Source organism: Schistocerca cancellata, chromosome 4 (assembly GCF_023864275.1).
Source record: "Schistocerca cancellata isolate TAMUIC-IGC-003103 chromosome 4, iqSchCanc2.1, whole genome shotgun sequence".
Lineage (NCBI taxonomy): Eukaryota > Metazoa > Arthropoda > Insecta > Orthoptera > Acrididae > Schistocerca > Schistocerca cancellata.
This window is the reverse complement of record NC_064629.1, coordinates 872662227-872689826: the sequence shown is the minus strand read 5'-3', so window position 1 is coordinate 872689826 and position 27600 is coordinate 872662227. Positions and strand designations below refer to the sequence as shown.

General features: G+C 40.4%; 1 protein-coding gene across 1 annotated transcript in view; it reads right to left on the bottom strand.

The window, feature by feature from the left end:
* LOC126184483 (dynein axonemal heavy chain 5) overlaps window positions 1–27600 on the bottom strand; it is a 976026-nt gene that overhangs the window by 113186 nt on the left and 835240 nt on the right. Inside the window, exons 63-64 of the mRNA XM_049926874.1 lie at window positions 6977–7167; window positions 6781–6902 (exon numbers count right to left, since the gene is read on the bottom strand). Coding sequence (XP_049782831.1) covers window positions 6781–6902; window positions 6977–7167 — 313 coding nt within the window. The remainder of the gene's footprint in view (window positions 1–6780; window positions 6903–6976; window positions 7168–27600) is intronic.

Below are 27600 nucleotides of genomic sequence, written 5' to 3'. Positions count from 1 at the left end.
TTGTGTTTATCACATTACCGCAAGAAAATATTTTGATCACTTACCCGGTGATATAAATTGTCCAATAGACAACAAAGTGAAATTTGAAAACAAACTGAAACAGTTTGTCCTTGACACAGGTGGTGGGTAGCAATTACTAACTCACATCTGAGTACACAAAGAGAACCCTTGTAAACGTTCAGCATGTAGGCATATTTGAAAATTAATTTTTTATTTGAATATAAGCTGACTCATTCCACATCAACAGTCCATAGAACATGAAACTAACTAAGTAACTATACCTCCAAAGACAAGATTCAGAAATGAAATATCCAGAAACCCTATAAAAGGAAATTAATATAATAAGGAAGGGAGTATTACAAGGGAAAGTAGAGTTGCTCTACAAAGCTCGAGTGCATGCAGTCACCCAATTGTGAAGCTTTCCAAAGACAAAGAAATCTCCTACACTTTTTCTCCCTTTCTGAATATTCCTCTTTAAATCTAGCACATTTTTTAACCCATAAATCTTTTGGATGTGGGGTACACTAAATGCTAGGCTCTGGTATGCTGAGAACTTTCTGCTAGGTAAGGACCATGGTCAACTAACAACTAATCCTTAATTTCCTGGGACGCCTCAATCGATTCTTTGTTTTTACTAGCACCAAGTCTCCAGTTTGGAATATGGTAAGCCATCCTTGCAATCAAGCCTTTCTTTACCTCCTTCGCTTTTTGCGATTTCGCACCTTTCCCAATTTCTGTATCTCATCCCGAGTTAGTACTTGCCTTCCTGGAAAGTGACTTCCTCACCAATGATATTCATAGACTTTCTACCAAATATTAATTGAGATGGCACAAAACCAGTGGCCACATGCCAAAGGTTGTTACTGATGTCTTGAAAGGCAGAATAAAGTTCTCCCAGGCTGTGTTTCTCTGATAACAAAAGGTGTGGCATAAGCGGTTCAGCTCTTTCTGTATCGCTTCCCTTTCTGCAAATGCCACTGGACAGATTTTTGCTGCAAACTTTTGATGGAACTGTATAGTAACCTACACGCAAAGTCTTTCATGACTCCTGGAGGACCAGAGAATACCACATTATTCCTCTAATGCTTCTTTTTTGTTTCTCTGACAACATATTCATCCTATTGATTCTAGCCGCTAACTCTTCCCTGATCTATTTTTGCTGCTCAACCAGATTATTGCTTGTCTTATCAGAATATCCTTCTCTCTCTGCTTTAAGCCTTGGTTCATAAATTGATCTTATCTCTTGCTTCCATGCAGTTCTTCCGCGTACTGAACTTCCAAAGCACCTACATATTTGTCCTTTGCTTTTACTAAAGACACTACTATTTTCCGGTGGTGTTTCCTACTGCCAGATTTACCATAAAGTTTGGGACCTCACACCCCTTGTCTCTAGTCCATCCCGTGCTGACAAATATTTAGTTTAACGGTGTGTGGGGTGTGTGGGAGAATGCCATGTTTTGCACCCTAGCAATGGCTTCCTTTAAATTCTGTATTAAGTTACTTTCACCAGCCCCCTTAGCCACATATCATAAACACCAGCCTACGGACATCTTGTCTTGGTTTGTTTTGTTATTTCAACCATCATGGTCATGTAAACGTTCCGCCTTTGCCAGTAACTTTATGTAATTTTTGTGATTGTCTCCCAGCACTGTAGTCAACTCCCAAGAAATTTGGAACAACAACACACACTTAGTAGCCGCCCCACCAACTCTGGAGTAATTCCGCATCAACATAGTAAGCCATTTCCACCAGTGCTCATAAAAGCCGTTCATTGTTCTGTGATTTGACCGGTATCTTCATCGCCTCCAGAAATCAACCAACAATTTCGTCTGAACTTATGAAAACCAACACTCCTTCAGAAATTAACTCTTTTTAAATTTGTATATTTATTTGAAATTTCGTTCACTCAGCGAACTGCATTCTCTTTCAAATTTCCCACTGCAAAAGAAATTTGCTCCTTCACTGATCAAAATGCCGGTAGCACATCCATAAATTCTTGTATGAACTACTTCGGGTGCACATTACTCTGCAGATTAAAATAATTAAAGTTATGGCTACTTATAAAGGCAGCATCCAATGAGGTAACAGGTGAATGTTACGCTACAGTTTTAGACAACATTATAATTTCTTGGTCAGTTTTGACAATTTCTCATCAACAATATTATTGCGTGCGAGCTGTTCCTTCTGAAATGACTCACGTCCTTTTCGCTCAGCGACCAGCATGTAATTCGTCTGTGCTACATGATTACTAATATTCGTACACTGATCTTACATGATCATATGGCTTATACGTTGATGAGTCAAAGAAATTGGTACACCTGCCTAATATGGTGTAGGGCCCCCGCGAACACGCAGAAGTGCAGAAACACGATGTAGAATGCATTCGACTAATGTCTGAAGTAGTGCTGCAGGGAACTGACACCATGAATCCTTCAGAGCTGTCCATAAATCCATAAGAGTACGAGAGGGTGGAATCTCTTCTGAACAGCAGGTTGCAAGACATCCCAGATACGCTCAATAATGTTCATGCCTGGGGAGTTTGGTGGCAGCGGAAGTGTTTAAACCAGAAGAGTGTTCATGGAACCACTCGGTAGGAATTTTGGACTTGTGGGGTGTCGCATTGTCCTGCTGGAATTTCCCAAGTCCGTCGGAATGCGCAATGGACAAGAATGGATGCAGGTGTTCAGACAGGATGCTTACGTACGTGTCACCGGTCAGAGTCGTATCTAGACGTATCAGGGGTCCCATATAACTCCAACTACACACGCCCCACACCATTACAGAGCCTCATCAGCTTGAAAAGTCCCCCGTTGACATGCATGGTCCTCGGATTCATGAGGTTATCTCCATACCCGTACACGTCCATCCGCTCGAAACAATTTGAAACGACACTCATCTGACCAGGTAACATGTTTCCAGTCTCATACAGTCCAATGTCGGTGTTAAAGAGCCCAGGCGGGACGTAAAGCTTAGTGTCGTGCAGTCATCAAGGATACACGAGTGTTTCGTTGATCGGTTCGCACGCTGACCCTTGTTGATGGCCCAGCACTGAAATCTGCAGCAATCTGCGAAAGGGTTGCACTTCTGTCACTTTGAACGATTCTCTTCTGTCGTGGTTGGTCTCGTACTTGCCAGGATCTTTTTCCGGCCGCGGCGATGTCGGAGATTTGATGTTTTGCCGGATTCTTAATATTTACGGTACACTCTTAAAATGGTCGTACGAGAAAATCCCCACTTCATCGTTATTTCGGAGATGCTGTGTCCCGTAGCTCGTGCGCCGACTATAATACCACGTTCAGACTCACTTAAATCTTGATAGCGTGCCATTGGAGCAGCAGTAACCGATCTAACAACTGCACCAGACACTTGTTGTCTTACATAGACTTTGCCGACCGCAGCGCCGTATTCTGCCTGTTTACATATGTCTGTATTTGTAAAGTCATGCCTTTACCAGTGTCTTTGGTGGCTCAGTGTGTTAGACAATTCTTTGCACACAGCCTCCTCGTGCATGGCTTGCTTTAACTCTGTCTGTTCAGTGGAAGTGCGATTAACATTTTCATTCCCTTCCAAATATTTCTCTAACTGTCGCTCAGATTGTTTTGCACATGATTTACAGCTTTTGCGTGGCACTGAATTCCGACTCTATCCTTGAAGTAATGGTTTTGAACCGTAAATTAATGTGCTCATCAAAATGCATTCGGTAGTCAGCGAACTGGCTTTCCCTGTCTTTTTTAACGTCCAATTTCAAGTTAGGAATTTCTTTTGAAACATGGCTTCGCACCTTACCAATCTCAGGTTTTTACTGGAATTTACGTTACTGATTTCCGTTCTTATCTTTTCATTGTTTTTTTTTCAGTCTGGACTTGAAATTACGGTATCGACTAATGACAACATCAAAACATTTTGTCCATCAAGTGTGATAATCGGAGACAGTTTCTCCTCTAGTGATTCTGTCATGACACAAGGATGATCAATACCACCTGGTACTGTATCATTCGGCGCGAATACAATTGGTTCCATTTTAACTTGAGCTATTGAAACAACACTAGGGGATTCTCCAGCAGTTCCATAGTCATGGCGTACAAGATTAGAATGCATATCTGGACTGAAAAGTACACTACTGCTAATTTCCATTTTAATTCTGTCCATCTCAATATGATACTCTGCGTCACCCTGTGACGTAGAATTTCCAGGGCACCTACTAACAGCCATTCTATTTTGAAGTTTTACAAGAGTGCCCAGCAGCTGCAAAATTTGTTGAGAACTTAGCTTGCAATGTCTTGTATGACTCATTGCTTGCTGACGCTTGGTCAGCGTGTGTAGGTGGTTTAGGCTGTCCTGCTGCGTATTCACAGAACTGCAACACCTACTGCCAGCAGCGCCTCCCTCCTGCTGCTAGTTCCAGCCGGACTCACCCTGTCAACAATTTTCCGATCGATTAGCAATATTAAATGCGAATTAACTGTCGTAACTCTCCTTTTCTGACTTTAATAGGACGAGCCAATTGCCTCCTGTGCTCACTCATTGCGGATTTTTCAAAAACCCCTACTAGTTGGAGACTTAAACTTATTATCCTCATTGCTTATACAGCAAATATCTTTTTTCGGCATCACTATGCACAATTTTGCAACGTCAAAATTCTACATCCATTGATAAATAATGCTTAGATTTTGAAGGAATGGAGGCAGATGACAAAAACAAGTGAAGTGATTCGTACACCATGAAATAAATAACATGCTACTCTCGTAAAATCACACTATTTTGTCGAGGCTCTATTTCGTCCGATTACTTCAGTGTACAACAGAAACAATACAGGCACAAAGATATTGTAGCCACGCACCAGATTTTACGGGGCTTATATTGTAGCTGCTAATTCCCATTGATACTAGACACCCTTAAATTTACCTCTTTAGTGACTCCCTCCGATATCACAATAAGACTGCCACCACACGGAACGTTGCAAAAGAAACGTCAGGATAATTCTGAATGCGCTTTACACTAAGGCACACAATATTCTAAAAAAAAAAAGAAATTACAACCACAGTCAGCACTGAAAGCTTATCAGCGACTATTTAAAATAACTCTGTGAAAGTTCACAGCAAGGTAATAAGGCTCGTCCTATTACCAGGAGCAAAGTGAGAAATAACGTAACGACACGACATAAAGTTTCTTCATCAGAGCTGACAACGTCTAAGGCTGTATGTATTATTACAGTAATATATGTATCGCTTGTGCTCTGCATTTATAACATTTTAGCTGACTGTGGTGTCAGACATTTCACTTTTCCTAATGTATGCCATTCTGAAATTATGATGCTACACCCTTGTTACTCCCATGCGAACTCTCTAGTAACACTGCTTGAAATAGTTTTGGGATGGTATACATCCAGCAAAATGTATTTTTCTAAGTGGACTACATTTTGTTATAGAGTACAATTTGCTTTGACACCCTTCTGAGCTGGAGACGAGTCCAATCACTGTTTGCTAAGGAGTGTCTGCCCCCGAAAAATGCTTCTTATTTTTTGTTTTCTGTGGAGTATTCCTGCACCAAGACTCCAGAACACTACAAATACTTCGCTCTGGCTCTACCAATGATGACTTGTATTTTCACCAGGCGCTTGCAGCCCCTACGTTACAATGGTTGAACTAGCCATCACACACTCTAGAGAATTCTGATGCGTTTATTCAATTTAAACGTTTAAATTGATCCAAATGTCGAACCAAGATGTGGTTTGCACCAATCAATTACAAATTAAACAGTGTACATATTTAGAATTGTTCCACCATAATTTCTGTGTTTCTTCACTTGTTCTTTTACGTAACGTTAGCGTTAATAAATAAGCATGGTCGGTGAGACAGCAAATAGCTGCCCTGCCCTGAGTGCCAAACTGGACCCAATGGGACACCTTTGAGATGAGTCAGAATGTCAGTTTTGCCCCAGACCTCCCACACGCATCATCAATACCTTCCCTGACGTCAGCTATTGAGGAAGAATGGACTGCCTCCACAGTCATTTAGGCACCTCATTGAAAGTATCTGCAGCGGAGTTCAAGTTGTCATAAAGGTGGAAGATGGACACATCTTACATTAATAGGTGTCCAGATACTTTTCATCAGAGAGTGTACATACATATTGTATCTTATCTTTGAAGGTCTATTGATAGTAACAGTAAAGTCGAAATTGGTAAAGCCACAATATTTTGTGAGTATTGACTAAAATAAAATTTATAGTGAAAAGTGGTGTGATCATTGATACTCTCAGCTAGTAACATGTATTGTATTCATTCGCTTCTTCAAATGAGCAGCTGATTCTGTTCAGTACCTTCTTCACACTGATAGAAGAATGAAAATGATATTCAGTCCAGCGAGAGCTGTTTTCATTGAATGAAATTTGCGTTTAAGCTCTCAAAGTCTTAAGTTAATTGTGGCATAGAACCTGTAGATTTGGACTGTGATCATCTTAGCCCATCCACAGAAACGGTGCATAATTTTATTCCTCAGTGTTAGGCGTTATTTTATGAGATTTTGACCTATTACAGTTGATTAATATGATAGTTTTGATGGTGTGTTGCGATGGAGATTATCTATTATTGTAAAATTTTGATGGCAAGAATTAAAAGCAGCTATGTGAGATCTAGATACATAAACCATACATCTAGATCAGTTGTTATTGATTAGTGCTAAATGCATGCAATTTGAATACTTATCTTTACACACTTGTACTAGCAGTGAATTCAAACCCATAACTTTTTCGTTTACGTAAAGGACAGGCAGTTGCTTACCAAACTAAGGATGTCAGAAAAAGCTGGTAAATTGCTTATTTCCACCAAGTTCAGCCATGTTATGTCCAAGATCCAGCGGAACGGCTTGGGCGCCACAGCATTCAGGTCAAGCGAGGCGCCACCTGTGGGAAGAAACCACAATGTACCCGGTGCGTCCCACCATCAGCATTATTAACGTGTTAGAACGAGATGCGACCTTTGATAAAGGCGTTGAATTCGTCGTGCGAGATGATCCCCTTGTGGCAGTCTATCTTCATGGCCAACATGAGGGTGAAGAGCGGCTTGTGCTTCTCGTAGAGACTGCGCAGCGTGAATACCCACACTTCGTGCGTTAGGTACGCTAGGATGTTGTTTATGCGCTCCTCCGTCACGGAGCTCTTGCTGGACCTGCGTTTCACAATACACAGCAACTAGAAATCTAGAACATTGTGAATACGATATAGAGGACTTTAAGAGAAGAGGTCAGATGAGTGACAGGTGTGAGAATTAGTGTGAGAGCGTCGATGAAGTGTTAAAATCCAGTGGTACATGCTACGAGGTGCTTCAGATAGTACGTGAGAAAATCTTAGTACAACTAGGAGGAAGGAAAATGTACGGGGAAAACAGGTGTCAGCTGAAGCAAAGAAAGAATGAACGAAGTGAAAAAATAGTCTGGGGGCAAAAGAAATTTACTCACGACCCCAAAAATTTCAGGGGAAAAATAACATTTAATTATGCTGCGTAAACTATATTTTAAATTATTGATGTCTATCTTTCTCTAGATTCTGATGCCTGACATTTCATATGTGATTGCATAACGCACTTCAATGAAATCATACAAAGATACTGTGGGAATAATGCAGATGTTATCTATTCGAGTTCGCTTCGGTAGCAACTTTACATTAAAGACGGAAGTCCGAGTTGGTTAAACAGACGAATAAGAACTAATGTACTACTATGGATTTCTCTGGTGTTGACGATGTTTTTAAAGTAGGCAGACACCCACCAGCTTCGCTTGGTCTCGCAGTAGACACTATTTGTGGACTCGTGTCGATCAACTTACCCAGAGAAAGTATGACCGATATTCTCCTCGTCACAATATGGGCACGTCGGCAATCGTGTAGACAGATAGGATGCATATTTTTCTTAAAGTAGCCGTGAGTGAAGCTCAGGGGAACGACGGTGGTCCTGAAACTCACTGTATTCAACTGTCACGCCAGCGAAACAAGGCAGCGAATAATATATTTGATGAGAACACAATCCAGTGTGTCGTTCTTATTGGAGAGACATCGTCAGAAGCAAAAGTATGTGGAGGCATTTTAAACAGCTGTGACAGGGCTGTTACATTTCACAATATGTACGACTTGGTCTCTGAAGCTGTTTGCAGACAATATAGTTATGTACTGGGAGGTCACGACCTTAGAAAATTGCTAGCAAATGATGCAGTACTCGAAGATGATCAGCGCTTAATGCAAAAACTGTCAGGTAACTCTCAACATACATAAATATAAGACGCGCAAGTAAACTAAAAGACCTGATTTCGTCTGACTACAAGATCAGCGATCAGTCATTGGCATTAACCACTAACGTCAAACGTCTAAAAGTTCAAGGTGCCTATGAAGTTCTGCAAACATTTAAAGAAATCAACTCTTGGAAACTATTGCAGATAGAGAAACGTGATTTGTTTTAAAATCTTTATCATCTGTGAAAGTTTTTTTTCTCCTTTGTCCTTTGTTGCGGACTTGATTCTGAGTGCATAAAAATGGCTGCAGAGTAGGAGATCTGTCATTTGTAATGCAGAGTTCAAATCTGTGACAATGGTACTGCTGAATTATCGTCGCCAGAATGGAAGGGCACCACCGGCACAAACAACCATAAAACTTTAAAGAAAAAGGCAGTGTTAATTCCACGATGTGAACGTTTCCCTATATTTCAGGCAGCCGTTGAGGGAGTGTAAGCTGCAATTCAGCAGAGTCCACTGATTTCAATTCATCGTGCATCACGCGAATTGCAAGGTCAACTGTCCGTAAAGTGCAACATAAGACTTTACGTGACTACAATGTACCCTAGATTATTTTGGCAAAAACACATGTTTAAAGTCAGCGGAAGGCATAAAACGTCGTCCGAAATTGTACTGAATGCTTCCTCAGATAATTACTTTGAACAGTTGTTTCAGGAGCCCACTCGAAGTATAAATGGTTGCGGCAACAGACTTGACCTATTAGCAACAAATAATCCTGAGCTAATAGGGAGTATCATGATGGATGCAGGGATTAGTGCCCACAACGCTGTTGTAGCGAGATTCAATACTGTAACTTCCAAACCCACGATAAATAAACGCAAAGTACATCTACTATTTAAACGAAAAACAGATAAAAATTCTCTTGACTCCTTTCTAAAAGACAATCTTCACTCCATTCGATCTATGCTAGCATAGACCAGATGTGGTTTAAATTTAAAGAAATAGTGTTGACGGCAAGTGAGATATACATACCACATAAATTAATATGTCATGGTACTGTTCCTCCATGGTACACAAAAAGGGCGAGAACGCTGTTGTAGAAGCAACGAAAAAAGAACGCCAAATTTAAAACGGTGCAATATCCTCAAGATTGGCTGAGTTTTACAGAAGCCCGAGATTCAAAGCGAACTTCAATGCGAGGTGCTTATAATAATTTCCACAACGAAAATCTGTCTCGAAGTGTGCAGGGAAGCTCAAAGAGATCCTGCTCATATGTAAAGTATATCAGTGGCAAGACGCAATCAATACCTTAGCTGTGCAATAAAAATGGTGTTTTCACTGATGACAGTGCCACTAAAACAGGGTTGCTAAACACGGTTTTCCTAAACTCCGTCAACAAAGAAGACGAAGTAAATATTCCAAAACTCAAATCTAGAACATTGCTAACATGACTAACTTATATATAGATGTCCTTGGTACATCGAAGCAACTTAAATGACTTAATGAAGGCAAGGACTCCAGTCCAGATTGTATATCAATCAGGTTCCCTTCAGAGTATGCTGATACAATAGCTCCATACTTAGCAACCATAACCGCTCGCTAATCGGAAGTTCCGTGCTGTAAAGTTGTACAAGTCACACTAATACCCAAGAAAGGAAATAAGAGTATTCCGCTGAATCACCGACCCATATCACCAATGTCGAATTACATAAGAGTTTTGGAACATATGCTGTGTTCGAACATTATGAATTACCACGAAGAAAACGATTCATTGACAAATAATCAGCATTGATTCAGAAACTATATTGACAAGTAGTCGGCAGGGATTCAGTAAATATCACGACGAGCTTTTTATTATTACGAAAGAGTGAGTATTATCACAGGGGATATCAAACTGATTCCATACTTCTAGATTTCCAGAAGGCTTTTTAGATCATTTCTCACAAGCGTCTTATAATGAAACTGCGCGCCTGTGGAGTATCGTCTCAGTTGTGTGACTGGATTCGTGGTTTCCTCTCAGAAAGGATACGGTTTGTAGTAACTGACGGAAAGTCAGCGAAAAAAAGGGAAGTAATACCTGCCGGTTCCCCAAGGGAGTGTTATAGGCCCTCTACTGTTCCTGATATGCATAAAGGACAAAGGAGACGATCTGAACGGTCCTCTTAGATTGTTGTAAATGATGCTGTCATTTACTATATTGTAGTCATCAGATGATCAAAACCAATTGAAAAATGATTTAGACAAGATATGTATCGAGTGAAAAGTGGCAATGAAATCCACATGAGTACGGAACTAAAAGAAATCTGCTAAGTATCAGTTACAAGGTAAATCACACGAACCTAAAGGCTGCTACTTCATTTAAATACTTTGAGCTTACAATTACGATAACTTAAATTGGAAATATCACATAGAAAATGTGGGTAAAGCAAATAAAAAACTGCGTATTATTAGCAGAACCATTAGAAAATGCAACAGGTGTGCTAAAGAGGCTGCTTACACCATGCTTCTACGCCCTCTTATAGAGTACTGTTGTGTGGTGTGGGAACCAAATTAACTGGGGCTGACGGAGGACATCGGAAAAGTTCAAGGAAGGGAGCTCGTTTGTATTATACGGAAATACGGGAGGGAGTGCCACGGAATTGGGATAGAAATCATTAAAACAAAGCTGTTTTTCGTTTCGTTCACGTGTAATTTCAACCACCAACTCTCTCCTCCGATTGCGAAATAGTCTGTTGCGCCCACCTACATGGAGAAAAAGGATCATCATAGTAAAACAAGAGAAATCAGAGCTCGCGCAGAAAGATTTAAATGCTCGTTTTTTCCCGCACGCCGTTCGAGAGTGAAACGGTAGAGAAATAGTTCGAATATGGTTCGATGAACCCTCTGCCAGGTACTTAATTGTGAGTTACAGAGTAATCATGTAGATGCATATGTAGCAACGTCTTGTTGAGTACAAAGTACAACTGATCTAAGCACTGCAGCCAAACGAACATGCTGTGCGGAAAGCGATCACGTGTTGTATGCTGGCCTCCGTAGGTACTGACAACGACTAACTGAAAAAGAGGCTGCTTTTAGATGAAGCAACGTTCCACATTACCAGGCATGTGAATCGCCATAACATTAGTTTTTGGAGCTCCGAAAAACCACACAACACTCGTGAACACATTCGTAACACCCAAAGCTTAATGTTTTGTGTGACCTAATATACGATAGGGTGATAGGACCATTTTTCTTCGCGGAGAAAACCATGTCGGAAAGTGTTTACTAGGACATTCCGAAATCCGATCTTCGACGAGGATGTAGAGCATACATTATTACCACCAACTTTCAAATCGCGCAGTGATTACCACACAAAGACAAGGGAAATTAGAGCTCGTACTGAGGTGTTCAGACAGTCGTTTTTCCCTCGCGCGATCCGTAAGTGGACAGAGGGGGAGGGGGGGATATGACTTTGGCGCGAATAGTGTCCTCTGCCACACACCGTTTGGTGGCTAGCGTAGTACACTACTCGCCATTAAAATTGCTTCACCAAGAAGAAATGCAGATGATAAACGGGTATTCATTGGACAAATATATTATACTAGAACTGACATGTGATTACATTTTCACGCAATTTGGGTGCATAGGTCCTGAGAAATCAGTACCCAGAACAACCACCTCTAGCCGTAATAACGGCCTTGCTACGCCTGGGCATTGAGTCAAACAGAGCTTGGATGGCGTGTACAGGTACAGCTGCCCATGCAGCTTCAACACGATATCACAGTTCATCAAGAGTAGTGACTGGCGTATTGTGAGGAGTCAGTTGCTCGGCCACCATTGACCAGACGTTTTCAGTTGGTGAGAGATCTGGAGAATCTGCTGGTCAGGGCAGCCGTCGAACAACTTCTGTATCCAGAAAGGCCCGTACAGGACCTGCAACATGCGGTCGTACATTATTCTGCTGAAATGTAGGGTTTCGCAGGGATCGAATGAAGGGTAGAGCCACGGGTCGTAACACATCTGAAATGTAACGTTCACTGTTCGAAGTGCCGTCAATGCGAATAAGAGGTGACCGAGAGGTGTAACCAGTGGCGCCCCATACCATCACGCCGAATGATACGCCAATATGGCGATGACGAATACACGCTTCCAATGTGCGTTCACCGCAATGTCGCCAAACACGGATGCGACCATCATGATGCTGTAAACAGAACCTGGATTCATCCGAAAAAATGACGTTTTGCCATTCGTGTACCCAGGTTCGTCGTCGAGTACACCACCGCAGGCGTTCCTGTCTGTGATGCAGCGTCAAGGGTAACCGCAGTCATAGTCTCCGAGCTGATAGTCCATGCTGCTACAAACGTCGTCGAACTGTTCGTGCAGATGGTTGTAGTCTTGCAAACGTCCCCATCTGTTGACTCAGGGATCGAGACGTGGCTGCACGATCCGTTACAGCCATGCAGATAAGATGCCTGTCATCTCGACTGCTAGTGATACGAGGCCGTTGGGATCCAGCACGGCGTTCCGTATTACCCTCCTGAACCCACCGATTCCATATTCTGCTAACAGTCATTGGATCTCGATCAACGCGAGAAGCAATGTCGCGATACGATAAACCGCAATCGCGACAGGCTACAATCCGATCTTTATCAAAGTCGAAAACGTGATGGTACGCATTTCTCCTCTTTACACGAGGCATCACGACAACGTTTCACCAGGCAACGCCGGTCAACTGCTTTTTGTGTATGAGAAATCGGTTGGAAACTTTCCTCATGTCAGCACGTTGTAGGTGTCGCCACCGGCGCCAACCTTGTGTGAATGCTCTGAAAAGCTAATCATTTGCATATCACAGCATCTTCTCCCTGTCGGTTAAATTTCGCGTCTGTAGCACGTCATCTTCGTGGTGTAGAAATTTTAACGGCCAGTAGTGTATGTATGTAGATGTAGAACAATTACTAGTACCACAGATCGAAGAGCAGAAGCCGTCCATCATCTTCCAAAATGATGATACACCCCCACATTGGAGTTTGAACGTGCGGGCGTGGTGAATGATTCATTTCCTGACAGGTGGATGGGTCCGATGATCGTATTGCATGGATCCGCGCTCTCCCGTTGTCGCATCATAATATCTCTTTTTGCGGGATTCCGTCAAGGATCGCGTGTACCTCTGACACCAGTCAACGAAGTTGTTACTGTTAGTGCAAGAGTCAGTGAAGGAATAAGAACTGTTGATGCTGCAATGCTCACCCGTACGTGGGCAGAACTCAAATATGGCCTCAATGTTCTACGAGCGATGAGTGGGTCATGTACCGAAATTCTTGGATAACAGAAATAAACTTTGAGCGCTGGTAAACGTCTTACAGCAAACCATGATGCTCTATCTCCAATAGTTTCCATGTTATGTTATTTTGAAATATAAGAATAGCGTTGTATTATGGACTCCCTGTATTTCCCGGTAGATAATTACAACCACATAAATCAAGCTGTCTGTCTCGTGGGCCCCTACCACCACGGCACAGCGCGTCCCCAGGTTGCGGATAGGGGATACGGCCTTCAGATATGAAGGGTAGCTGCGAATACAAAAAAATAAGCAGTCGCGGACAGCCAGTGGGGAGCAGGCGATGGCGTGATGAACCATCCCTGTTTCTTCTTCTCTTACTATCAAATCTATCCATCAAGAATCAGCAACATTAATGGTCATGGGTCCCTTTGAAGTAAAATATTCCGGCGGTAAACTAGGTTCCCATTCGGATCTCCGGGCGGAACCTACTTCGAAGAGATTCTGGCCGAAAGGAACTTTCAGGTTGGGAACATGGAACGTTAAAAGTTTGAACAGGCCAGGAACATTCCAGACATTATTAGACGAATTAGACAGATACGATGTAGACATTACAGCTATTCAAGAGACTCGGTGGCAGGGGGAGGGGAGCATAAAGAGGGGTAACTATGCATTTTTCTATGGAGGTGCGGACGCTCAGTTTCGGGACAGGTTTCGCAGTACAGAGAAAAGTGCTTCACGCAATCAGAGATATAAGGTTCATTAGTGACCGACTATCAGTTAAAGTGTTGTCCGGCAGGTGGAATAGACTAGTAGTAATTAATGTACACGCACCAACTGAGGACACTGAAGAGAGTGTTAAAGACTGATTTTATGAAGAACTAGATCAACTGTGGGATGAGTTCTCCTCGTATGATACAAACTTAATCATAGGTGATTTTAATGCGAAGATAGGGAAGGAGGAAGCATTCCGGCCTACAATTGGGAAAGAAAGTTTGCATAACATTTCGAATGATAATGGCACAAGGGTGGTTAATTTTGCTGTTTCAAAAGACATGATTATTGAGAGCACGTATTTCAAAAGGAAGGACATTCATAAAGCAACTTGGGTCTCTCCGGTTGGACACACCCGAAACCAAATTGATCATGTTCTTGTAGATCGAAGATGGCACACTAGTATAGAAAATGTTAGGACTTTCAGGGGAGCAGACTGCGATTCTGATCATTTTCTTGTAGTTGCCAAAGTTCACCAACGGCTATCTACAGCAACTTCAAGGTGTCACAATGCAGAACATGTTAGGTTCGACACTGACAAGCTAAATGATGAAAACTTTAGAAGAAGGTACATGATAAAATTTCAAATAGGTTTGATGCTCTCAGGACACACGAAGATCAAGACGAGGATGTAAATAAACAGTGGATCACTGTGAGCGAGGGTCACAATAGGTACAATTAAGAAGAACAGGAGGAAACCGTGGTTTGATGAGGAATGCAAGAAATTGGTAGAGGAAAGGAGAAAAGCGCGATTAGAATGGGAGACAGGAAACGAGAGGAGTTCTTGAACTTGAGAAGGGAAGTTTGTTGTAGGCTACGGGCAAAGAAGAGGGATTATTGGAGCAATCAAATTACAAAAATGGAAACAAACAGTAAAACAAAAAACATAAGGGAACTTTACCTAGACATAAATGGGTATAGGAAGGGCTTCAAGGCTGGGACAAATGCACTTCGAGGGGATGCTGGGGGAATACTGACAGACCCCAGTGCTATATGAAGTAAATGGAGGGCGTATTTTGAGCATCTATTAAATGTACACCAGGAAGCAGGAAATGAGCAGGCGTACGAAATACATACAGCAGAACCCCAGATACCTGAGCCAACGTAAGTAAGAGGAAGTAAGAGATGCAATCAACAAACTGAAAAACCATAAAGCACCAGGATCATATTGCATAACTGCAGAATTAGTTAAAAATGGGGGACAGAAATTGGTGGAAGCAGTTCACAAAGTGATAACAAAAGTATGGAACTCAGAGATGATACCTGAAGAGTGGCAGGAGTCGATTCTGATCCCAATTTTTAAGAAAGGTGACAAAATGGATTGTAGTAATTATAGAGGCATATCGCTATTACCAGTATGTTTCAAAATTTTCTCGAATATTGTGCTAAGCAGGCTTACACCATATGCAGATGAAATTGTGGGGGATTACCAAGCCGACTTTCGGAGGAACAGAGCAACTATAGACCAAATATTCACCCTGCGTCAAATTTTGGAAAAGAAATGGGAATACAATAAACCAGTTCATAATCTTATCGTAGATTTTACAAAAGCATATGATTAAGTATTGCAATCAAAATTGTACAGAATTCTTTTGGAACTTGGAATACCAAAGAAGTATGTTAGACTTATAGAAGTGAGTCTGAAAAACACAAAAGGTAGAGTACGCGTGGGGAAATTGGAGTCAGAAGAATTTGTAATAAAGAACGGACTTAAGCAGGGAGATGCCCTGTCTCCGCTACTTTTTAATTTAGCCCTAGAATATATTGTACGAATGGCAGCAGATAATTCAGAGGGTGTGGAGCTAAATGGAAATATTAAGATATTAGGGTATGCAGATGATCTAAACATCATTAGCGATAGCAAAGAATCTGTAACAGCAAATGCGAATGCATTAATCAAGGCTAGTGAAGATGTACGTCTAAGGATAAGTGAAGACAAAACTAAATGCCTGGTTACTACTAGAATGCCAACAGCAGTAGATCAGGAAATATTAAGAGTTGGAGACATGCAGTTTGAAAAAAGTGAACACATTTAAGTATCTAGGCGTGGACATCACTTCCAGAAATGAGACTGAATCCGAATTGAAGAAGAGATTACGGGCGGGAAATGCGTGCTACTTCTCACTGAATAGATTACTTTCATCACGGATATTGTCTAGAAACTTAAAGATTAGAATATACAAAACTATTATTCTACCAGTTATGCTGTATGGGTGTGAGACTTGGTCTCTCACTGTGCAAAATGAAAAGCCGTTTAGAGTATTTGAAAACAAAATTTTGAGGAAAATTTTCGGAGCAAAAAGGGATGACATTAGCGGAGAGTGGCGAAAACTGCATAACGAAGAGGTTCACGAACTCTATTGAAGCCCTGACATAATCAGTATTATTAAATCACGTAGGCTGCGATGGGCGGGTCAAGTAGCTCGAATGGATGAGGGCAGGGCAGCGCGCAGAGTACTGGTAGGGCACCTAGAGGGAAAACGTCCTGTGGGGAGACCGAGGCGTAGATGGGAGGACAATGTGAAGGCCGATTTGAGGAGCCTAGGTATTGAAGGGGAATGGAATAGCCCAAGACAGGGACAGATGACGAAAATACGTTGCTGCGGTAATGGACTCTCGAGTCCGGTATGACCAGTGAATAAGTAAGTAAATCAAGTTGTGGCGGCAGAGGTGAATAACAGACAGTGTTATCTAAAGAATCATAAGGGCATGTAATTCAACTGCGAAAGACGTCGCTTTCAAAACACTCGTCCGAACATTCATGAATACCGTTCGTTCGTTTGTTACTCTTGGGTTGGTGGTGTTGGGTTGTTTGGGGGAAGAGACCAAACAGCGAGGTCATCGGTCTCAACGGATTAGGGAAGGACGGGGAAGGATGTCGGCCGTGCCCTTTCAGAGGAACCATCCCGGCATTTGCCTGGAGCGATTTAGGGAAATCACTGTTACTCTTGCCAGGTTTGATTATGTAATATCTCTTTATATTCGATGAATTATTCTGATACAATTCTACCCTTGAATGACGTTTACAAATTTTCCATCTTCATACTCGCAGAATCCATGCGCAAAATAGTTTCATACAATAGCTATGCCATGAGCGCATAAGTATTCTCTGTAGTACTCTCTCTGGTGGTTGTTAGAAAAAAAAGAAGGGAGCTTCCGAGATTGTCTTCGTGCCGATTAGCCTGAGCTTGGTTTGGAAGAACTGTAAACTGATTATTGAGATTTATAACAGAAGATAACTGATACGAACTGTACGATGAAAAAGGAAATATATATATAGATTGCTCCTTCATACAAAGGTGTGTATTTTACAACTGAGAGTTAATGATATTTATCGATATATTGCGTAGTTGTTAATCAGAAGGGACTTCCGAAAGATTGGATACGAACCTGCATTTAATAATCCAAGAGCTCCATTACTTCTTCGGAAGGTTAAACTTCATCAAAGCCAAATATCCGCTTGATCTGAGGTTTCCCGACTGATTATACAACGCTCCCAAAATTACGAGGTATTTTATTTGTACAGATTAGCAGACTGCCGCAAAGCACGAGCCTGCAGAGAAGGAGAATCATCGCCTGATTTCATTCTAACAAGTAAAATTTCAGAATCATTTTGGAGTGACTGAGCTATGACTGTGTTTCCTATCATGAATGATTGATTACTCGAACGAATTGAGAGCTACAGAATTACGTAGATAGATAGGAGGAAAAATTACAGTGGCGACAGTGTGACAGGACTCTCTTGGATTGTTATATAATATATGTATTTTTTGTTTCATGAAACCCAACGAGAACGAGAGGTAACTAATCTGAAGAGAGATTCGGTGCCCATAGTAAAAGATTGCTGATACCAAGAAACGATTTCAGCTATTGGACAACACCGAGACTACAGAACAAGGCCAGAGAAATCTAATTTTTTTATCCTGTAGTTAAAATAGTTTGAAATCAATTTAGAAAGAACTTTTTTCCAGATAGTAGTTAGATTGTAGAACTGTATATTGTGTGGTTTTCGTATCTGGACATTGAACTTTATACCATCTGTGAAGTAATTTGAAAGTTAAGTGTGTCTATGACAGTAAATTTGAAACTGTATTTAATGATTAGAACCTTATATTGACAGTTATTTAATGGTATTGACTAGAGCGGCATTTAAAATGTCATCGAATCAGCAACGAGACGTGCAACAGCCTTCAGCTGTTTGCGAAGAAGCAGAGGCCACGGATAGCAACTCTGAGACTGTTGTGGCTAGCGGTAGCAATATAAATAATCCCGCTGGTTCAGAAAACATTCATACAACAGCTGATCAGACTGTTGTTGACACATTAGTTGTTATTATGCAACAGTTGTTTCTATTAGCCGAAGGCCAAGCGGAGGTAAAACGAGACTTATCCGTTATACAAAATAAACTCCAAAATCAATTAGCCGAAAATCAAACAGAATTACAAAATCAGTTAAGAGCAACCTTTACAGAATTAGATCAGAGATTAAATACCCAGACACAGGAAATAAAAGAACAGGCAGAAAGGACCGAACAGAATCTTATTGCTCGAATTGAGGAGGTCCGCCAACAATGCCAAGAAAACAATAGTAAATTAAAAGCGGAACTAACCGAATATGTATCCGTCAAAACTGACACGATACAAAAACAAGTAGAACTGTTTTCTCAAGTAATACAAGCTCAAAAGGACATACAGTGTTCCGTAGCTATGATACCAGAAATAACAGAATCCCAAGATAATCTAAAGAAGCAATTTGGCGAAGTGAAGGAAAAACAGGAGGCAGTGGAACATAGAATGAATGTACTTGCGGGAAAGTTTTCAGAAATGACATTAGAGCGGCAAGATTTTCCTTCGGAAACCATAGAAGAAACTGTGAAAGTAGCTTTAAAGTCAATTTCAGAGAGTTCCGAGGAGAATTTTTTCAACAAAGGGTTAAAGGAAGTTCGTGAACAACTTGGCGAAGAATTCTCGCGTTGGAAAGAAAATATCGAAAGATCACTAAATCGCTCGCAGGAGGATTTAGAAACACCGAGAAGTAGGAAACAAAACTCTCAATCTGCGCGTGACATTCCGTCCACGTCAAGATCCGATGTAGACAGAACTGGAACGTCACAAGTTAGATTCGATATAACGGATAGCCACAGGGAAAAGTACGAACAGGATGATTTTTGGAATCGTAGTAGCGTTGAGGAGAAGATGATTAAACAGAGACAATTTCAAATCTTTAACCCTGACAAAAAGAATGTTCATCCTGCAGTCTTTATTCGAAGTTTCAGTGGTCTATTTCCACGATCTTGGACAGAATGGCAAAAGATTAGTTTTGTATCTGGATATATACAAGGAACAGGAGCATTGTGGGCATCCGAACAAACATCTTCTTGTAAATGTTACAAAGAATTTGAGCAGGCTTTTCTAGCAAAATATTGGTCTGCTGGAGTACAAGAAAGACTTAGGCAGGAAGTATTATATCCTGAGCCTTTCTCATTTTCTAGAGGATCTCTAAAGAGATATTTTGAGAAATACATTAATAAATCTTTGTATTGGGATGTACCGATTCCTTTGCCGGATATACTTAGAATACTCAAGTCCAGACTACCCACCAGTATAAGGAATCAGCTGTTATATATAAATGATAAGGATATAGACTCATTTATGACTACGCTTGATCGTATTGATATAATTGAGGAGGACAATAAAAGGGCAAGAGAAATGTCATATCAAAGAAGAGCAACAGAAGCGAATCCGAGCTGCAACTCGAGTGGGAATGGCAGTAATGGTAGCAGTAACAATAATCATAACCAACTACACTCTCCGAGGAGACTTAGCAATGGACAAAATGCAAACAATAATTATTACCATAACGGAAACTTTAGTAATGGTGCAGCGAGGGGCTATTTTAAGAACAGTAGGAATTTTAATCGATATAATCCAATGTATGGCAACACAGGACAGTTCTACCAACACCAGCAAAACACCAACAATAATTACACGAATCAAGCGAGACAATATAGACCGAATTCACCACAACAACCGATAATCACTGAAGTAGCTGAAGAGACAAATACCAATCGGACCAACAGTCAGTCAAACTAAACGTGACCGCATCGTGCCCCGGAGGAGCGGTCAGGGGATCTGTTAGGGGCGAAACAGTAAAATTACACTTGTTAAGATATAATGATGGCGAGCTGTTGACTGAAGAGTTAACAAAGGATTTAATAACGTGTCATAATGACAGATCGAGTGTTCCGGTATCGGAAGTATTTGTTGAAATAGAGGAAGTTCCAACGAATGTGATATTAGACACCGCCGCTTCCGCCAATGTCACCTCAGGCGCTCTTTTTAGGAGAATTATTAGGAAGAAGAAGGTACCAATTTTGCCGGTACAGAACTGCAAAATCATCGGAGCTGTTGGAGCACGCTCTCCCAATGTCAAAATACAAACACAATTAGAGATGAAAATGGGAAATATAGCAATAAAATGCACGTTCCTTGTAGTGGAGAAGTTATTAGTGGACTGTATTCTTGGTATTGGGAGTATGCAGGAATACGATTGTCAGATTGATTTTTTTGAAGGAATAGTTAAATTTAGATTAAATGGAGAAGAGATAGCACTGGATTTAAATAGAAAGGAAACTGTGCATGAGAAATATTGTCGCGGTGCCATAATTCAATTAATTGACACTAGAAACGGTCGTTGGAAGGAGTTTTCAAAGGATTTGATACAACAGGAGGACTTTAACCAAACAACAATGATAAAAGCTAGTGAATCAAATCAGCTTACCGGAGAACAAAGGCAGCAGCTTCATTATTTGTTAGAGGCATATGAAGAGATTTTTGATGAGAAACCAGGAATTATTAAAGGGTATATTTGTCACCTACAAGTGAAGCCACATCAGACTTACTGTTACACGCACTATCCGATCCCCTGGCGTTTAAAACAATCTGTTCAAAGGGAGATAAATAGAATGTTAGAATGGAACTTGATTGAGCCATCAACTAGTCCATATTGTTCTCCGCTCTTAGTCGTTCCAAAACCTGGAGGCAACGTAAGATTAGTTCTGGATGCGAGAGAGATTAATAAAATAATAGTACCTGTAAGAACTCATCCGGAAAATATAGACGAATTAATTCAAAATTTCCAGGATGTTTCGTACTTAACTAGTGTTGATTTGAGAAGTTCGTACTGGCAGGTCCAAATGGATGAAGAATCTAGGAAATATACCGCACTTATCTATGCTGGGAGAAGTTACCAATTTAGAGTCGTCCCGTTCGGATTTAATATTAGTGCCGGAATATTTATTTCAGCGTTGGATTATGTTCTTGGACCAGAATTGCGTAGTCGTATAACTGTGTTTGTTGACGACTTATTAATAGCCACGAAAACATGGGAAGAGCATTTGCATATTTTGGAAAGGATTTTTGCTGTTTTCAAGAAAACCGGAATTACAGTAAACTTACAAAAGTCTCATTTTGCTTTACCACAAATTAAGTTCTTAGGACATATGATAGATGCGAAAGGTATCCTGCCTACCGAGAAGAAGATAAGTGCAATTCGCAATTTTCCATCACCACGGAATAAAAGACAGCTGAAGGGATTTATAGGTATGGCATCGTTCTTCCGTCGTTTCATAAAGACTCAAGCCATGAATTCTGAGGCATTAAACCGGCTTCTACGGAAGGATGTGCCATGGCAATGGACTGAAGAATGTGAACTAGCTTTTCGAGACATTAAAGACCAACTCGTTAACGCATCCTTATTATATCACCCTGATATGAATTGTGAGTTCTGTCTGTCCACGGATTCATCGGATGTTGGATTAGGTGCTTGTCTCTTCCAAATAAGGAAAATAAAAGAGGTACCAACATTCTGTCCGATAGCATTTGCTAGTCGAGTGTTATCGCCCTGTGAAAGAGCCTATACGACCACAGAACTTGAAGCACTTGCGGTTATCTGGGCATTCAAGAAGTTTAACTATTATTTATATGGTTCGAAAACGATTGTGTATTGTGACCATCAATCACTAACCTTTTTGCAAACATGTAAATTATTACATACTAGACTGTCACGTTGGACAATGACACTACAACAGTACCAATTTAAAATTATTCATGTGTCTGGCAAAGAAAATATTATTGCGGATGCGCTGTCAAGATCCCCAGAAGGTTTAACGCCGGAAATAGAATCAGTAAATACTTCGGATTTTCCAGTATTACTGTTGCAGGACAATATCTACAAGACTTATTATGTACATCTTTGTAGAGATATGGGAAATTTACAACGAAAAGACCCTCGATGGAAGAAGATAATTCAGCTAAAGGAACAACAAAATTCAAGGGCTAGTTTAGATCATTATAAATTAGTAAATAGAGTATTATTCTTCAGACGTGGGAAGGACAACAATCCACGGTGGTGTGTATGTATCCCGAAGGAATATGAGGAAAAATTAATTTGGTTTACCCACTTATCATGGGGACATTTTGGTGTAATTAAATGTGCCAATAAAATAGGAGCATACTGTTATTTTCCGAATATTCGGAGAAAAGTGCACCAAACAATACAAAACTGTTTACTCTGTCAAAAGGCAAAACCGGATAATAGAGGTAGTAAGCATGTTCTGCATTCAATTATTCCACGAGAGCCAAGGGCGTTAATTTCGTGTGATATCTGCGGCCCTCTCCCACGATCAAGAGGAGGAGTCAAATTCATTGTTGGATTGTTTGACGTGTTTACAAAATATGTAAAACTATATCCATTAAAGTGTGCTACTGCTAGAGCTGTTGTAGTGAGATTGGTGCGTGATTATCTTCCGCATGTAGGTTTACCGAAATCCATAATTACAGATAATGCCAGAATTTTTACTGGATTTAAATGGAAGCAAACACTAACACAACTTGATATTCAACAAATTTTGACATCATGTTGCCATCCACAAGGTAGTCCAATAGAACGAGTTTTTCGAGAATTAAACCGATTTATGCGTACATACTGTCACAGTAAACAAACATCATGGGCTGATTATTTGTCAGAATTTGAACAAATATTTAATAATCTGACACATACCTCAACTAACTTTACTCCAACAGAGCTTATGTTTAGTCAGACTGAAAAGAACTTCTGGATAAACCATCTGCCAAAGTATGAAGACCAGAATTTAAAATGGGAGGAAAAGATTCGACTCGCACTTGTCAATTTAACTAAAAAGGCAATACAACGGAAATTGACATATGATAAACGGATTCACCGGATTCAGACGTTTCATCTTGGAGAAAAGGTTTTATTGAGGCGACACATCCATTCCTCGAAACTGATGAAGAACATAAAGAAATGGAATCTTATTTATACCGGCCCATACGTTATTGTAAATATACCAAATCCTGGATCATACTTGTTGGCATATCCCGAATCGAAAAGAATAAAGGGATTATTCCCGCATAATGATATTAAGAAATTTTGTGAATGATCGTAGATCTGTGATATCAAATATGGAGAAGAATTTAGAGTGGAATTTGACTATGAGTCGAATGTGTGTATAAATATCAAGAAGTTTATGTTGTCTAGAGGTTAAGAGACAGTGAGATTACTCCTGTGATAGGTTAAGAGACAGTGAGATTGCTCCTGTGATAGGTTAAGAGACAGTGAGATTGCTCCTGTGATAGGTTAAGAGACAGTGAGATTGCTCTTGTGATAGGTTAAGAGACAGTGAGATTGCTCCTGTGATAGGTTAGGAGACAGTGAGATTGCTCCTGTGATGGGTTAAGAGACAGTGAGATTACTCCTGTGATAGGTTAAGAGACAGTGAGATTACTCCTGTGATAGTTTAGCAAAATTTTTAAGATAGGTGGAAGAAATTGTTAAATACTAGTGTTTGTAAGTGTGGACTATAAGCAGAAGCCATAGTGATATACAATGGAAATGCATCTACATTTCCCCAAGACATGGCACTTATGGGAGAATTGCGTGTGAAACTTGAACAGTGCGGGATATGTAGGTAAATACGCTGTGTGTATGATGTGCGCTGTTCGCGCAAGAAAACAAATGAACTGTGAAATGAAGCAACAGTCGATAATGTCACTGTTGTAAACAATTGAAGAAACTCTCTGGTTGCGCGAGAGAAAATTATTATAATTTTTAGATTTTTCATTATGCCTTCTTTACCAGGAGAATTAATTTAAGAATTTTCATTAACATTTTAAGAATAGCAGTTTGTGCGTTTCATATTATGGACATAATTGTTGAAATATATTTACATAAATGTTCATGAGAGGATGAAGAAGATTCTGCGAGTGGATGATTTGGCAAATGAACATACGTCATCATTAATGATATTTATTTGCAAGTGGATCTATAAATCAATTAATTATAAGAATAATGAAAATTTTTCAAAATATTTCCTTTTGTGGAGTCAATGTCATATGCCTATTTTTAAAATTTTTCATCAGGTGTAAACTTAAATTTTATCCATAATTTCGTAATTGAAAGCAAACCTCGGACAGATTCAATGCTCTACTTCCACCTGCACTATAACAAAACGAAGATTAGATTAATTTTTTTTTTGGGAGGAATACATTCGATATGCTACAACAAAATTTAAATGCCCACAGTCTATTTGGCAATGTTTTGGACAATCAGCAGTTGTAATGCAAAACAACTTTGGTATTGAGGACTACAAAAAAATTCACGATTGTCAGGACTGATGGATGTTCCAGTCTAGTACAGATGGAAGAATATAAGAATCCACTCCGATTTTGAGTTCAACGATGAAATATGGACTTCGTTGCCTTAATCCACTCTCTTCCAGGGGTTTATTCAGTCAGAACCTTTGTTATTCCACTTTAAACCTGTTTCATGTTCCTGAGATCATCTTCCTGTTTCTACGGCACATTACCAGCTTCTATCCTGTACCATAAGCCATCGCCTGTCCTCCGTGCCGCCTCCACCAGACGCTGTACGTCGCCTACCCGGTGTCCGTACCCAGTGTTCCTGTTCCATCGACTTCACAACGAGATCGCCGGCTACATCGTCGAAAGAAGAATTTTGAAAAATTTTTTTGAGCAATATTGTAAAATTTTTTTTGGCTATGAGGCACTTTTCCTTTGATCTAATCTATGGAGCTTCTATATATTTCAAAATTACTGGATTTAGGCTTTCCTATCTTCTTTAATACCTGAGCTGGGGTCTATTCTTCCGGGTTTTCCAGGGTTTCTCTGTGAAGGCCAGTTCCCAAATGGGTAGACCTTTTTCGTAATTACACCAATCTACATCTTCCCTGGTTATGTACTCGGGATGCGGGTATACCCCGGTACATGTAAAAGCTACAGCTTAGGTATTCCCGTAACTGATTGTCTTAACATGTTACCCATACTCTCTATAGTAAAATTCTACTAATTCAAAATATTCCTCTCTTGAATAAACAACCCAACAAATTTTTTCTGTTAGCTCGCAAAGTGTATTATCATTAACTTTGCTCGCTGCGAGCGGCAATTGTAATATCTCTTTATATTCGATGAATTATTCTGATACAATTCTACCCTTGAATGACGTTTACAAATTTTCTATCTTCATACTCGCAGAATCCATGCGCAAAATAGTTTCATACAATAGCTATGCCATGAGCGCATAAGTATTCTTTGTAGTACTCTCTCTGGTGGTTGTTAGAAAAAAAAGAAGGGAGCTTCCGAGATTGCCTTCGTGCCGATTAGCCTGAGCTTGGTTTGGAAGAACTGTAAACAGATTATTGAGATTTATAACAGAAGATAACTGATACGAACTGTACGATGAAAAAGGAAATATATATATAGATTGCTCCTTCATACAAAGGTGTGTATTTTACAACTGAGAGTTAATGATATTTATCGATATATTGCGTAGTTGTTAATCAGAAGGGACTTCCGAAAGACTGGATACGAACCTGCATTTAATAATCCAAGAGCTCCATTACTTCTTCGGAAGGTTAAACTTCATCAAAGCCAAATATCCGCTTGATCTGAGGTTTCCCGACTGATTATACAACGCTCCCAAAATTACGAGGTATTTTATTTGTACAGATTAGCAGACTGCCGCAAAGCACGAGCCTGCAGAGAAGGAGAATCATCGCCTGATTTCATTCTAACAAGTAAAATTTCAGAATCATTTTGGAGTGACTGAGCTATGACTGTGTTTCCTATCATGAATGATTGATTACTCGAACGAATTGAGAGCTACAGAATTACGTAGATAGATAGGAGGAAAAATTACAATTAATAGATTAGGTAGAGATGACTTACAGAAATGATTTGCATTGCTTCATGGATTTGCTTCTCGAGGCATGAGCGTAACATAAATTCAGAACGAATTCCAATGAAATGTTACATGAAAAGCATTTTGCTTCGCGGAGAGCCTCACTTTCCACATTTCGAGAGCCCCTGTATCACTGAAAGATAAGAAACATAGCTTCCTTGAATTTATTTATATGTTGGCTAAAATAAAAGAGTTCCTGACATGTGGAGAAGTGCACCGACAACTTTTTCTTCCTGCATACAATCTGCTTTGGCGTGAACACCTTTCATACAGTGTATTCGTGCGCGCTGCGGCAGTCAGTTCTTAGCCTCACAGATCTGAATTTGCCCATTAGTCTAGTAGCGCGTTGCACCTCTGGGTAGGAACTGCAAAGTATATTTTGACGAGACGAGCGCACTTTGACAGGCTGCGGCTTATTAGAATGCTGGACGGCATATTTCGCCTTGGAAAGCCTTGTGGCGATGGCATAAAGGATCACCTCTGATGCCGTTGCATAACGATTGCCCGTACCGATGTTCCTCGCTGGATACACTTTCTATCTTGTGAGCTAAGGACAGACGCATTCAACTGAGTTCGCTCTGGAGTCTGGTGAGATTGTTGTTGGCTTCGCACATCTGCGCTGCATTTATGCAGTTGTAAATTACGTGACCTTTCAGATCCTAGAGAATTAAGTTTATTTTTGCAGCATTTTACAGTCGTATTTGGCGTGTTAACGTCAGGTCTTTGTTCGCGTCTTCAACTTCTTTAGAAAATGTGGAGATCAGGATTCATTTCTAATGTAGTCACATAAAATCTGAAGTGGCTTATTTGAATGCTCTTCCATTTGGTGATGATGTAAAGCACACAGTCTGCTGAATTGGCTTAATCCACGAAACGTGTTATCGTAGGTATGGACTTTGATCCATTATCTTGTATGTGAGTACAGTTGACGTTTTGTGAATTTATTATCGTCCTCCCTGCGCTACGTTCAATGAATCTATCATCGTCTTCGGTCCTCCACATGTGTTCACGTTCCCTGTTCGTTTTAATTCTGTTCAGATCTGGGCAGAAGCAGTTTGAATTAAGCAATACT